The sequence below is a fragment of the Pogona vitticeps genome, chromosome 3 (assembly GCF_051106095.1).
Source record: "Pogona vitticeps strain Pit_001003342236 chromosome 3, PviZW2.1, whole genome shotgun sequence".
In the NCBI taxonomy this organism is placed as follows: domain Eukaryota; kingdom Metazoa; phylum Chordata; class Lepidosauria; order Squamata; family Agamidae; genus Pogona; species Pogona vitticeps.
Genome location: NC_135785.1, coordinates 51,791,458 through 51,806,571, shown reverse-complemented (window position 1 = coordinate 51,806,571; position 15,114 = coordinate 51,791,458). Strand labels below are relative to the sequence as shown.

Sequence of the window (15,114 nt, the reverse complement as noted above, 5' to 3'; positions counted from 1 at the left end):
TATCAAAGCTGCAATTACGCATAGCTGCCCATTTCTTTGAAACTCACAGTCTAACTGGAGCTTCCGGGTTACCCTATGCATGCCCACTTGAGTTCTTTGTGCAAAAAAGGATGTAAAGCTAAATGAAACAGTGACCTCTTAGTAGTTACTAATCCAGGGTCCCATTTCACACTGGCCAAAATGGAATAGAGTTGAAGGAACTGTGGAGAAAGAATTGGCAAACAGATGGGGAAGTGGTCTGGGAGTCTAGCAAAGCACAGAAGTCAAACCATATTCTGAGCAGCAGGCAGTGCCCCCCGCTGATCATAGCAACCCCTGTGGCCACTTGAATGATAATCCAGATGCAAAGTCACCTACTGTTACTTCTTCCTTTGCTTTCTCTTCTCAACTACACAGGAATCTTATCCCAGCAATAAAGAATTGATCTGTCATCAGGAACGTGTTCCTCAAGGCATGGATGAAAGAATGAGCAATGACCCCATCAGCACCACAACCACAGCATTCCTTCTTACTTTCCTTTTTCCCAGGAACTCTAACAGCTGATGTACACCATGCATAAGCTTTTCTCTTTTTTTGGTAAAGCAGCTTTTCTTTAAAGAAATCCTAGCTTAAAATTGCCCACGAGTACTCTCTAGGACGGTGATACCTGCTATACATTAAATTTTAACAATCAGGATTCTCAGGCTATAATTCTAGGTATGCTTTCTAGGAGATATAGGCAACTGAACTCTGTGTATAGACCCCGGTGTATGGAACAGAAGGCAAAGTTTTATTTCTATTTATTTACATATATCAGTGTATACTTCACTGTTCTACCATAAGGCACTTAAATACACCAGTCATTAAAATATATTATTGTCCCAGATTAAGGCAGTCTTTAGAAATAGCCTCAGATACATGTGATCAAATTATCAACATTATTACCATCAACATTTTTCTAAAACAAATAATTTAAAATGCACCAATATCCTCAAAGTATATGTTCCAACTACTCAACAAATCAACTCCATTTATACAGAGGCAGTAATGGAGTGCATTCTAGAACCTCTTATACAGATGGGCTAACTCTTCTCATTTAAAGGAACCATCTTGCCTTCTTAAATTAGTTTTAGTTATTTTGTTGTTTTTTTGTGTATGTGGACTGATATGTTTAATTTTGTTTTTTTTCCCCTATAGCTATTATATTTAGTGCCTTTTAGTGTTATCTGTTTTACTGTGTTGTGAACCACCCAGAGTAGCTTGGTAGCCAGATGGGCAGTATAGAAGATGAATGAATGAATGATCCAACCCATACATTGAAAGGTGCCCATCTCCATCCTCAGAGTCTCTTTTCACATATGAAAATGGAATGTTCTTATGTACAAAGAATTTTAGGTCACATCTTAACATAAATGCAGCACAGAAAATTAAAATGAGGATCCAGTGTTTTTTCTCACAAATGTTCCACATACACAGCAGTGTGAGTTGAAACTTAAGATGACCCTTAAATGGGCTTAACTAGATCTAGGGTTTTTTTTTCTATCACAGAGCAGCAATGACCACAGAAGCTGGTAGAACTGGTCAGTATTCATTATCTCCAAATTGCAAAAGTGAACAAGACAGTTGCTTACTTGAGACCACTTAGTGAGTTATGTCTTGCTCCCATTTCTGATAATACTTCTGTTCCTCTACTCTCCTCATTGCTATACTATGCCAGTCACATACATGAGTTCCCCAATTGTAAGAAATTACTGAGGTCATCCATTAAGCTCTCATGACTGAGATCTTATGCCTATGTTCCAAAATCAATCATCTGAGCTTTACTGTCTACTGATCTATCAGAGTGTCGCTTACTAAGGGTGAAACATGATGGAAGGAAACCAGTCCAGCAATTAAGGGTCTTAATTCGCACAACATGCAAAACAGACTTTATAGATATGGGGAACTGAAATACAGCAACCCTACAGATGGTTACTACAAGATGCATAAAATATAATTCAAAAATGGTATTTAGAGAAAGTCTACATATATACTTCCTGTTTTTGGAGATGTTTGGTGAGATATACAAAATTAGGAAGCTAAATATTCTACAAGGTATGTTCCTATTAATTTCAGCCCATTGTTAAGTAAGAGAACTGATTATGCCTGCACTTTCATTGAATAAGTAGCTATACGGTGCCTCACTGCAGATTAGAAGAGAATCTAGGCAAGCGCTCTAGGCCAGAGACCCCATAGTTTGCATCTGCATTGTCCCATTTATTAACAGTGTGCCAGTTTACTTAAAGTCAAAGAGTTTTCATTAGGAGGTTGAAAGACCCTCATTAAACTCTGTTTTTTGTGAATTGGAGCTTTGTCACATTGAATTTATTTCCACTTGATATTTAAAGACTATTTTCCCCTTCACTCTTTGTGGGGAAGAGCAGAAAACACATACATAGGTGGGACACAACTATGCAGCTGCTTGCAAAATGTAATGGGCAAATGTACTCTTAGGCAGTGAGCAAAGTGTGCTGCTTATATGCCATTCCCCAAGTACTTAAAGCACTCTCTGAGCAGTTTTCAATTTAATTATGCAGACTACACATTCCCCCTGCCCTCAAGTTGAGTACTCAGTTTACTGACTTTGGAAAGATGGAAGGTTGAGTCAACTTTGAGCTGGCTACATAAGCCCAGGATCAAACTCAGGTCATGAGCAGAATCTTCACTCAAGTACTGAAGTTTAACCACTGCACCACAAGGCTCCAGTGAGCCAAGCAGAGCTCTCTGTTTGGAGCTGCCAGTGGGGCCTCTAGTATCACAGCAGGCTGTAATACTAGAGCAGAGATGGGGAATAAGTGGCCTTCCAAATGTTGCTGGAATGCAACTCCCATCAGCTGTAGTCAGGGACAGCCAAGCAAGAGATAAATGAGAGCTCTAGTCTAGCAATACAAGAAGGGCCCTATGCTTCCATCCTTACAGTACAGTTTCCTACAACAAAGGACAATAAAATATGAATATTGCCCCTAGTGTTCTTATTGTCTGCCATTATGTGCACAAAAAGAACCTCTGATGAACCTCCATAAGAACAGCATTTGGAGTTGGACAAAACTGCAAGCACGGGAGATAGTATATAAAAAGCCTTTCTTCCACCACAAGAAACAGCAAACACTATGAAATATTTGAGACGGGAGTAAGGGTTAGGCAAGCTTTTTGGTGAGCACATGGCAAGTCTTAGTGGCAGGTCAGCTGTGTTTGCTTGACCAGCTCCCCCAATGATTCAGTCTCACCACTGCAGGATAAAATCATTACAGTGATAACTGCTGCACTACATCTGGCTTCCATTAATGAGCCTACAGTCAGGTCATGGCCTTTCTGGCCATAAATACATCCCCAGGGCAGCCCCAACAGAAGCACTACAGGATCTACTATGTGCTTGCCTTCAGGATGAGAGAATAAGTGTTTGTTTCATCCTGCTCAAGGAAGCAATTAGTTAAATCAGCATGGGTCCTCAAGTGCAGGCACCAAGCCGGATGTCTACACACGTGGGGACATGAGACACGTGCTGAGGGAAGGTTTCACAGCCACAATCTAGGCTCCAAAAAGTAATATGACCCACTTCAAAAATGGTAAATGTGAGGTCCGTTCACTATTTAAAGAATTATTTATTCATATTATTTGATTTTAGCTAATCAATTTATATTACATACGTAAATTGCATAGATAATATGCAATAAATGTGCATATTATCTTTTTTGAAGCATAGCTTTTCTCTGAGATATTGGAAGATATTAAGAGGCCTCACAGTGTAGCAAGCAAATGCTAGTATTAATTCTTATTTAGTGGGAAAGCCTATATTTTGCTCTAGTCTAAGTATGCAGTTTGATTAATTCGTCTTGCTAGAGTCAATTTTCCTCCAAGCAACTCTAGACCAACAGGCACCTCTTTGAGTTTATTTTGATTTCTAGTTGTGGCACACCATAATTTGGATTTCACAGATTAATCATTCAGAGGAAGGCCCAATATTGCAATCATAAGCAGTATAGTAGATGCAGAACATGGTACACAATGAAGAGGGAAGTTAGCAAAGTTTGCCTCTTTACTTCAGCTTCCAGCAGGGAGCCTCCACTCGTTCTATTCTGTAAACAGAAAGAGCCACAGGAACTGCCAATGACCTTTCTGAATTCAACCCACTGTGTATTTTTTTTTATTGTGATGATTTGAAATATGAGCAAATTCATGTGCATACACAGACTCAAAGCACTGGGCCACACAGGAAGATGGTCATCTAATTACTCTGCCAATAGGACAGATCACTGCCATTGGCACAATATCATTTGAGGCATACAGCATGTGTGCTGGAAGGTGATTAAGGCATGAACTTGAAGAAGTAGATAACTATGCCCAGTTTCAATGTTCTTGGAATTCTTCAAATGCTGAGGACTGATCTTCAGTTTAGAAGTGATCCAAAGCCTTTAACATAGGTAACATCACAAACATTTCATATTTCACATAGTTGTCCCTTACTTTTGTTTAACAATAGGGCACACACAACATTGGGGGGGGGATGAATGAGCAACATGTATTTAATTAAGACTGTTATTTGTTTATGCAGTAAGGGAAATAAACCACTTTAGTTATTGTTGTTGATTACTGTTATTTGGACTTGAATTCCTAGAATTGTCTAAGAATTCTCCAGGCAGAATTCTAGGAGTTCCTTCAAACAGACATCTGTGCACAGCTATATCTCACAGACTTGGAACAGGTTCTGTTTTCCAGGGTGTCTTGGGCCTACTTCCTATACAAAAAGAAAACTGCCCCATTGCTTCCTGGGAAGCCTAGATCTTTGTGGGAGTTATAGTCTTGTTGCCCATTAGGCTCTATATAGGGTATCCCAAAGAACAATACTTTCCACAGAAACCTAGACCTTCTAGAAAGCACTGGGGTAACTTCCCTGTAGTATAGGAAGTAGGCCCAAAACAGTCCAAAAAACAGAGTCTGTTCCAAGTGCATGAGATGTAAGCATGCATATGTGTCTATAGGTAGGAACTCCTAAAATTATGCCTGTGGAATTCGTGGACAATTCTGGGAGTCTGAGTAAAAATAAATAAAAGGCACCATCCTAACCAGTACTGCAAAAAATATGTTCAGAGCTCAAAGGGAATTGTGAGAGCTAAGGTTCTTTTAGGACAGAGTAAGACTTGGTCAAGAAAAAGAAACCAAATGCAGAGTTACAAGATGGGGGATACCTGGTTCAGCAACAGTACTAGCGAGAAGGAACTTGGAATTGTCATAGATCACAAGCTGAATATGAGCCAACAGTGAGATGTGGCTACAAAAAAAGGCAAACACTGTTTTAGGACGCATTAACAGAAGTATAGTTTCCAAATCTCATGAGGTACTACCATAGTTCCCCTCTATTCAGCATTGGTTAGGTCTTACCTTGAGTATTGTGTCCAATTCTGGACACTACACTTCAGGAAGGATGCTGGCAAATTGGAACAAGTTCAAAGGAAGGCAACAGGATAATCAGTGGGCTGGAAACTAATCCCTATGAGGAAACACTCAAAGAATTGGGCATGTTTAACCTTAAGGAAAAAGATAGAGGGGTGATACGCTAAGACTTTTCAAATTCTTCAAAGGCTGTCATACAGAGGATACAAGATCAGTTCTTGATCATCCCAGAGTGCAGGGCACACAACAATGAGCTCAAGTTACAGGAAGGCAGGTTTTGGTGGAATATCAGAAAAACCTTCCTAACTGTTAGAGCAGTACAACAGTGGAACCAATTACCTTGAGAAGTGCTGAGTGCTCCAACACTGGAGGCATTCAAGAGAAACTTAGACACCCACCTGGCGGATATCCTTTGATTTGCATCAAGCAGGGGGTTGGATTTGATGGCCTTAAGGACCTTTCAAACTTCACTATTCTATGATTCTAAGGAAGTGGAAACCACCACCACCCTGAAAATTCTATGCCAGCTTCTTAAGCCTTCTGGATATGTTGGACTATAGGTCCTATCATCCCTGATCAGTACAATCTGTGGGCCCTGCTATCTGTTGCAGTTATAGCCCACCACAAACCAGTTGCGAGGAGGCTGTCCTTGACTGTTGGGCTATCTGCTCTATGTACTCCACACACACACACACAAAACCTGCACGTTGCTTCTTTCTCCTGCAAATCCTGCCTGAGGTGCAGGTGTATTATCCACATGCACTAGTCTCCCACCTCTTTTATACATCGCAGAAGACAAAATTCATCATAGGAAACAGAAATATTTACATGGCTCTGTCAAGCTACACGTAAATATTATGTTCTGCCCCCTGAGAACACAGGGACCAGCTCCATTTATGAAATCAGAGATTTAAACTTCCTTAACAATTATCGGGCTGCATTGATCCCATCCAAGGAGGTTAGATAGTTTTACCACTTTAGAGCACTGCTGCCTAACAGAGACACCTGGAGCTGAAATGTTCTATTTTCCCCTTAAACACATTTTTAAATGCCGATATGCTGCCATAACCAGGTGCCCTATGAGAGGCAGGTCCCAGACAAAAATGCAAGCAATGCACTAGGCCTCTTTGAAGCTGCCTCAGAGAACAGTGCAGGAGGGGAAGAACCCTCCCTTTAGGGGGAACTTTGTTTACTGGAGAGTAAGCAAGTTGTCAAAGGAGATTCCAAGAGCTCAAGTGGGAATAAACAACCAAGAGAATTGTCTTATGGAGAATGAAAAATGTCTCGGTGGGATCCTGTCCAAACAGCCAGGCACAACTCTGGCCATCCATCACACTGGCTGAGGGTTCTGGGAGTTGAAGTCCAAAAAAAAAAAAAGTTTTTCCCAAGCTCCAACTTCAACTCCATATTTTTCTTAGGAGGCTGGATTAGCTTCCAGGTCCAGATGCCTTCTCTTTTCATCCAGAAAGTGGAGCTGCTACATATTTTTACTAGGCTGCAACAAATACCAATGTCACAGTATATCTGTATCTATCCATCATCCCTTAAAAATGATGGGAGATGTTTAAATTGGGCCCTTCTTATGAGAATCTATGGCAGTGACCCAGACACCATTTGGTGGAGCTTTTCACTGCCACCCACTGGCCGAAGGCAGGAGAACTGGACCCTTGCTTTCTGTTCTCTCACGGGGCCAGGCAAGAAATTAGTTTATGAGTACCCTACAACCTCCCCCCTCAGAGCCTGTCACTCATTCCAGGATCCATTTCATGGATAATTCAAACAACACTTTTAATAGAAACAGCCACTCAGCTCCGTCTAGGCCATTATCTCTTTTATATTTGCTCTTTAATATTTACTGGGTTCACCCAAAGTGCATGTGCTGCTTTGGCTTCAGAGACACCAAATTTAGTAATTGCTGCATCCCCTCTGCTAAGGCAAACGAGGGGAAGGAGGAGAGAAGATTTAATACACATACACATTCAGTAGTGCCAAAGTGCTAGAAAATGCCTTGTACTGCTTGTCCAGGCAAAGACACAGGTCACAGACAGCTTCTGCTAAGCCTGCAAATGTTCTCTGCCCCCTCTAACCAAGCACTGTTATTTGAAAGCAACAGCAGTTGTCCCTCAAGGAAGAAGCATCCCTATGCTGTATCCCTCGCAAACTATTTTGGGTATTAGATGTGAGGACAGTATACTCTTTGTAGTTGCAAAGGCAGTAAGGCAATGTTGGGGAATATAACTAGGAGGCTGCTACTGTTTTCACGATATCTGCATGGACGCTGTAGAAACTGAATGCTGAACTAGATAGGCACCTGCTTTGGGGAAACAGGGCTCTTTTTTGTTTTTAAAACTGCAGCTAGAAATCCTCTAGGTCAAAACTTTCCAGATGAGGGACAGCTTAGGTCAGAGATGGCTGCAAATGATTGGTCTGATGGCCACAGCAGAATTAGAATGATCACTAGAAAAACCTATTACCTTTGAATGAGGAGTGATAAAAATTTGCCTTTAATGTTATCCATATGGAGAGGACAACTGCTGTAATGCTTGCTAATATTTGGTTTTGAATGTGGAGAAGTTAAGTCATGTGGCAAAAACTGATTCCTGTATATTTATTTACTATGTGTTACATTTATATCCTATCTTTTCCCCTGGACTTTAAGGCTCAAAGTGGCACATGTTTCTCCTTCTCTTTTTCTTATCTTTAGAAAAATGTGTAAGGTTAGTCATGTTAAGAGGGTGAGGCTGGCCCAAGGAGACATATTGAGTGACTCAGTAAGAACTTTAATTTGAATCCAACACTTTAACCACTATTCTTTACTATTTCCAGACCACTATTTGAAGAACAGAGAGGTCCTGAAAGTGGAGAAGAAGGCCATCCTTCATTTAAGTGTATGATATGTGAAATAAGAAACTGATGTTTAAAATGGGGAAATTGTCTAAAGAATGCCTTGTGGAAACACAAGATGGCGCATACTTCTTAGACCGTATTCCATAAAAAGATGCTGTCATTCTATCTCATGAAGTAGATATTAATCAGTTACCTTACAAATACATATACTGATCATTCTTCTTGTTATTACATCTGTATCGGGAACACTCTTTATAGGCACTGATCATGTCTTGCAATCAAATCCAGGGGGTTGCTAGTGTTCCAGGAAACTGATAGGCAACCAAACCTGCAGTTATTATTACATAAGCTCATCCAGATAGAAAAGTTAGCATTTCATGGCTCGTCTCAAAATTTCTTTTGACCTGGGTGGGATGTGTGTGTGTATATTGTGCAGTATATCAAACTTTGGTTTATGTATAACATCCTTAAGTTCTTGGCTTTGTTCACTCCCATACACTAGCAACATCCAAGGTGCCACTAAAGAAAGGAGGCAAGTGCTTTAAAACATTTTATCTTTTGCAGCATTCCTACATTTAATATTTGTCACTCTGTTTAGAGTAGAGATGGAAACCATATGACCCTCTATATCAGCAATTTGAAGGGGGACACAGATTCATCTGTTCATGATGTATGTTTGTTTGCATAGAGTCAAAAGCTTCTCTTGTTTGACAGGGGACCCTGGAAGCTAAGAAGAGTTCCTAAAAGGGCCGTGGCAAAAAAAAAGGTTCAGAATGGCTGCTCTAGATGGTGGACTTAACTCCCACCAGTCCTGGCCAACACAACAGTTAATGAGGAATGACAAAATTTGCAATTCAGCAATATCTGGAGAGCTACATAATTCCCATTCTCGACATAGGATCTTCTCAGAATCTTCTGTATACCTTTAATTTAGAGCCTGCAATGAAGTGGTGATATTCTGCTCATGATATCCTTGCAGCCTTACCTGTTAGTGTGAGATTGGTATAAGTATTGGAGAACTGTTCTTTGAGGAGGACCAGGTGCATCTGAGCTGCCTTTTCCCTCTGTAGTTCCAACATGATATCTGGGTGCTGGGCAATCTTGCAGCCTTTCTGCTTATCCAAGGCAATATCGCTACGAATGATGTCTGTGGTAAGAAAGAATGAGAGAATAAACATCATCATAGATTTGGCTTTCAGTCACTCACAATGAAGTCAAAACTTCAAGCTAGAACCAGACAATAGTAACATCAGCCATACAACCAGAAGCTGGCATAAAAATTTGACACTAAAAATGACAAAATTCAAAGGTCAATGGAAGACTATTTCAATTTCTGGAGATACATTGATGAAGAAGTCTTCAAAATCATAGAATCATAGAACCAAAGAGTTGGAAAAGACCAGAGGGGTCATCGAGTCCAACCCCCCGCCATGCAGGAACTCCATCAAAGCACTCCCAACAGATGGCCATCCAGCCTCTGCTTAAAAACCTCCAAACAAGGAGACTCCACCACACTCTGAGGCAGCATATCCCACTGCCGACCAGCTCTGACTGTCAGGAAGTTCTTCCTGAGATTCAGGTGGAATCTCTTTTCCTGTAGTTTGAACACACTGCTCCTTGTCCTAGTATCTGGAGCCGTAGAAAACAAACCTGTTTCTTCCTCGACATAACATCCCTTCAAATATTTAAACACGGCTATCGTGTCCCCTCTTAACCTTCTTTTTGTAAGGCTAAACATTCCTACCTTTCTAAGCCCTGCCTTATAGGACATGGCTTCCAGACCTTTGACCATTTTGGTCACCCTCCTCTGGACAGGTTGTCAACATCTTTCATGAATTGAGGTGCCCAGAACAGGACACAATACTCCAGGTGAGGTCTGACCAAAGCAGAATAGAGTGGTATTATCACTTCCCTTGTTCTAGACACTATTCTCCTATTGATGCAATCAAGAATTGCATTGGCTTTCTTGGCAGCTGCATCACACTGCTGACTCATGTTCAGTTTGTGGTCTACCAAGACACCTAGATCCCTTCCACGGGTACTGTTGTCTAGCCAGGTGTCTTCCATCCTAGATCTGTGCAGTTCATTTTTTTCTGCCTAGGTGTAGGACCTTACATTTCTCCCTGTTGAAATTCATTTTGTTAGTTTTGGCCCAGGGTCAAGGTCATTTTGAATTTTAATCCTGTCCTCTAGGGAATTAGCAACCCCTCCCAATTTGGTATCATCTGCAAATTTAATCAACATACTTTCTATTCCTTCATCCAAGTCACTGATAAAGATGTTGAATAGCACAGGGCCCAGAACAGAACCCTGAGGCACCCCATTAGTTACCTCTCTCTAGGACAGACCTGGGCAAATGAGTAAGGTTGACTAAGCAGTTTCAGTAAAGCATATCAACATACAAAGAAAATAACAAAGTAACAAAGAGCAAAGTATCAATTTAAAACTCACGCAACAACTACTGTATGACAATCCACTTTGATAGGCACTGGGATGACACAGACTTTTATGGGGGTCTTCATAACACTTGCTTTTCTAAAATCCACAGTCCTTTAAAGATAGAAAAGATAGAAAAGATAGAAAAGCCAGAGATCTGCAATCATCTAAGGAATGAAGGTTTTTTTCCAGAGGTCTCTGGGCTGATGGATGTAGTGTTGGCAAAGCAAGTTCTGTATACAACAAGACCTAGTCTTCATGAAACAGAAGGTACTGTACGGTGGATCATATCTCATACGCGTAGCACCGAGTTCACTAGGCCAGTAAGAACACCATCTAAAGAGTCAGTAAATGAAGATCTGATGTTTCCATGGGTTCAGATGGTAACTTCTTTAAATGTGTTGAGATCACTGGCACAGACCATTGTGCTGCCGCAGGTTTAACATCAGGATGCACATTGCTTAAACTCTTCATAAATCTGTTCAGTGTTGGATGAGAAAATAAACTGCTTGATGGATGATTCCTCGGTTGATGTGCTACAGTGGCTGCCAGGTACACTTTTAGAGGTGATAAACTGTTTTCTTTGAGATGGAATAGGAAATGCATGACCATCTCCAAGGTGACTGGTATATTTTTCTCAGTTATGGGACTTGCAAATACTGAAAATCTTTTCAATTTTTGATCATAAGCCTCTTTGCACATGATTTTCATGAATGGTTAAGTATTTCCCTTATTAGGGACAAATACTCCAGGTGGTTGATTTGAAAACGTGTGTGTGTGCGTGCGTGCGCGTGTGTGTGTGCGTGCATGTGTGCACACATGCTCGTGCATGTGTGCATGCATGTGCACTGATTATATACCACCCCACAGTGCATAAAACACTCCCTGGGCAATTTACAATTTAATTATACAGACTACACATTGCTGACCCCCCAGCAAGCTGGGTATTTAATTTACCACTCTTGGAAAGATGGAAGGCTTGGTCAACCTTGAACTGGCTACCTGAGCCTATTGGGACTGAACTCAGGTTGTGAGGAGAGTTTTGACTGCAGTACTGCAGTTTAACTACTGTGTCATGATGATGGATTTTGCTTTTGTGACATATCAGAAAGTCTGAAATCTGGGACATAGTCTGTTGATTGACATGGGAAGAGGGACACATTATTACTGTCTGGATCACCATGATATTTTTGTACTGCATCTAATTTATTAATAATAATACAGTCATGCCCCACTTTACGATTGCCCACATTATGACGAAACCACATTAGGACGACGTTTTTGCGATCACTTTTGCAATTGCAAAACGATGGTCTGAATAGGCTTTTTTCGCTTTGCGATGATCGGTTCCCTGCTTCGGGAACCGATTCTTCGCAAAACGACAATTTTCCTACGGCGGATCGGCGGTTTCAAAATGGTTGCTGGGTAAATAAAATGGCTCCCTGCTGTTTTCTGGAACGGATTTCTCACAGGACAGCCACCGAAAATGGCCGCCCTATGGAGGATCTTCGCTGGACGGTGAGTTTTTAGCCCATTGGAATGCATTAAATGGGTTTAATGCATTTCAATGGGTTTTTTATTTTTGCATTATGACATTTTCATTCTACAGTGATTTCGCTGGAACGAATTAATGTCGTAATGCAAGGCACCACTGTAATGTGCCATCTATTCTGACTTATGCTGCTGCTTTTCAGGATTTTCTAGTTAGAGAGTACTCAAAAGTGGTTCACCATTCCATTCTTCTGGGGGCATCCTAAGACTGTGCAACTTGCTCAAGGCTACACAAGCTGATTCTTCTGGGGTCACAGTGGGGAACTGAACTTCTACTTGACTCCACAGCTAGACAGCTAATTAACTGAGCTATCTGGCTGGCTACCTGCCTCTTGTTTGTCCTGCCTCAATTTGACTACCATTCAGGTCCTTTTTAAGGAGGAGGGAGGGGGGAGAAGGAGAGACAGAGAGAGAGAGAGAGAGAGAGAGAGAGAGAGAGAGAAAGAAAGAAAGAAAGAAAGAAAGAAAGAAAGAAAGAAAGAAAGAAAGAAAGAAAGAAAGAAAGGATAAATCAGTTCTCCATCCATCTCACTGTGAAGGCATCTCCTAGTGAATGTCATCTCTTGCCTGTCTGTCCACATGCAAGAGTTTTAGCACCTTCAGTTGTTTCTGGTGACAAGCACATCCAGAACAGGGTGTCCCCAACAGTTAGTTATTAATTGGAAAAATGGGGTTGATAATTCCTACTGTGATTGTGTGTCATTTTCTTGCTGAAGTAACCTTGCTTTGCAGTTCTCCACTGAAACATATATCGCCTAAGGAAATAACATGCTTAAAAATATACCATTTCCACAATTGTAGTGTTAGTAAGGTAAAGGTAAAGGTTCCCCTTGACAATTTTTGTCCAGTCGTGTTCGACTCTAGGGGGCGGTGCTCATCCCCGTTTCCAGGCCATAGAGCCAGCGTTTGTCCGAAGACAATCTTTCGTGGTGACATGGCCAGTGCGACTTAGACACAGAACGCTGTTACCTTCCCACCGAAGTGGTCCCTATTTATCTACTTGCATTTGCATGCTTTCAAACCGCTAGGTTGGCGGGAGCTGGGACAAGCGATGGGAGCTCACTCCATTGCGTGGATTCGATCTTATGACTGCTTGGTCTTCTGACCCTGCAGTACAGGCTTCTGCGGTTTAACCCACAGCGCCACCACGTGTTAGTAGCAAGATAGAAATTCATTTCATTCTTCCTTGTTTCCTATGAGATCCAAAGATGGTTTTGAACATTTTCATATCTGAGGATGACTTCAATCTCGGAAGAGCTGTCAGATCTGAAAAAGATATTGGTTCCATTAAAGTTGCTGGATTCAAGGATGACTTTAGTTCTAGAAAAGCTGCCAGATCCAAAGCAGACCTTTGTTCCATAAGAACCATGGGATCTGAGGATGACTTCAGTATCAGAATTGCTGTTATACTCAATCTCAGTTCCATGAAAGCTATGGAGTCTGATAATGCCCTCCTGGATCCATGAGAACCATCAGATCCAAGGATGACTTCCAGGGATCAGCTCTCCTTGTGATCTCTGTATGGTCAGTGTCCTTTGTGTATGGAATGAGGAGGTGACCAATCATAACCTCCATGGTTGAACAGTGGAGGATAGAAATATGTCTAAATCCTATGTATCTTTGATGTGATTCTTGATATTTATGCAGTGTAAGCTTCCTTGACAGAGACACAATGTCAAATTTCAGAAAAGATTGATCAGGATCTGAAATGATTTCTTTGAAATTGTTTGTTATATCTTCTTTGGACGTGATGGATATGATGGTCTCGCATCATCATGCAATAGTTGGTTGGGCTCAAAATTTGATGGGTTTCTCAATTTCCCATCAGAAATGGATACAATGCACATAACCTTATCAGATTCAGATATGACATGGTTATCACAGCTGGTGTCCACATTTCAGCCAAAGTGCTACTGGCTTGTGTAACTACAGAATGTAGAATGGTATTGTGAGTCCTGTCTTTTTTTCCCTTTTTTGCTCCTTGCACTTAAAGTTTCCGGTGAAATGTCATTCGTCATTTCCTACACCTGAGTGTTGTGTCAGTTTCAGAGATGAAGCAATTGATTCTGTTGGTTTCAACGAGCTTTGTTTCAGAATTGAATCAACTTGGTCTAGTTGTGAAGGTGGACGTTGAGAGGTGGCTAAGGCCATTACTGAAGTTTGGGGGGTTTTTGTTTTGTTTTGTTCTGTGTTTTTCTAAAGGCTTTCAAGTTGATTCTGACTATTATTTTAGATAATCTATTGATTTTAGAATTTTTTTCAAGATATTAGACTTTTGTTTGTGAGTTTATTTAACACTACTTTTGTAAATATCATACAAATAGAACAATTCTACAGCTCCCTTTTTTAATTAAAATAATACCTACTACTACAGAAAAAAACCTATATAAAATACAAAACAAAACAATACAATAACATACAATTATCCTTGTGCACCCATCACCTTCAGGACTAGCATTACACTTCTTTCCATCCATTTTCACTCCAAAATTTCATTGTTTCTTCTCTCGGTGTATACCCTCTCCCTCTCCAAAATACATGTTCTAAAGCTCGCATTTTTTAAAAAAAGTACTTTAACTGTCTGTCTGTGGGAAGGATTTTAGTTTCACAGAGTGTGCACCTTTGAATTAGATCAACAGATGCCATAAACCTGAAGGAAGGAAAATGTAGGAAAACATGAGGGAAGACTGATGGTCCCCACCTCCTTTTTTTTCAGAGCAGAGAAGAACAAGAGGAGAAAACAACTTACGAATGGAGAAGAATGTAGGCTACTCTGGAGTGCTCTTGTGTGCTACTTGAGCAGCCCAAAGAAAAGGATGATGGAACTGCTAGCGACAACAGGATCTTGTATACAGGGTGGGAGATGGGACT

At 40.9% G+C, this 15,114-nt stretch overlaps 1 protein-coding gene across 1 annotated transcript in view; it reads right to left on the bottom strand.

Annotated features, from left to right (window-relative positions):
* HPSE2 (heparanase 2 (inactive)) overlaps positions 1 to 15,114 on the bottom strand; it is a 168,414-nt gene that overhangs the window by 134,431 nt on the left and 18,869 nt on the right. The window contains exon 3 of the mRNA XM_072995719.2: positions 9,242 to 9,403. Within this exon, the coding sequence (XP_072851820.1) occupies positions 9,242 to 9,403 (162 nt within the window). The remainder of the gene's footprint in view (positions 1 to 9,241; positions 9,404 to 15,114) is intronic.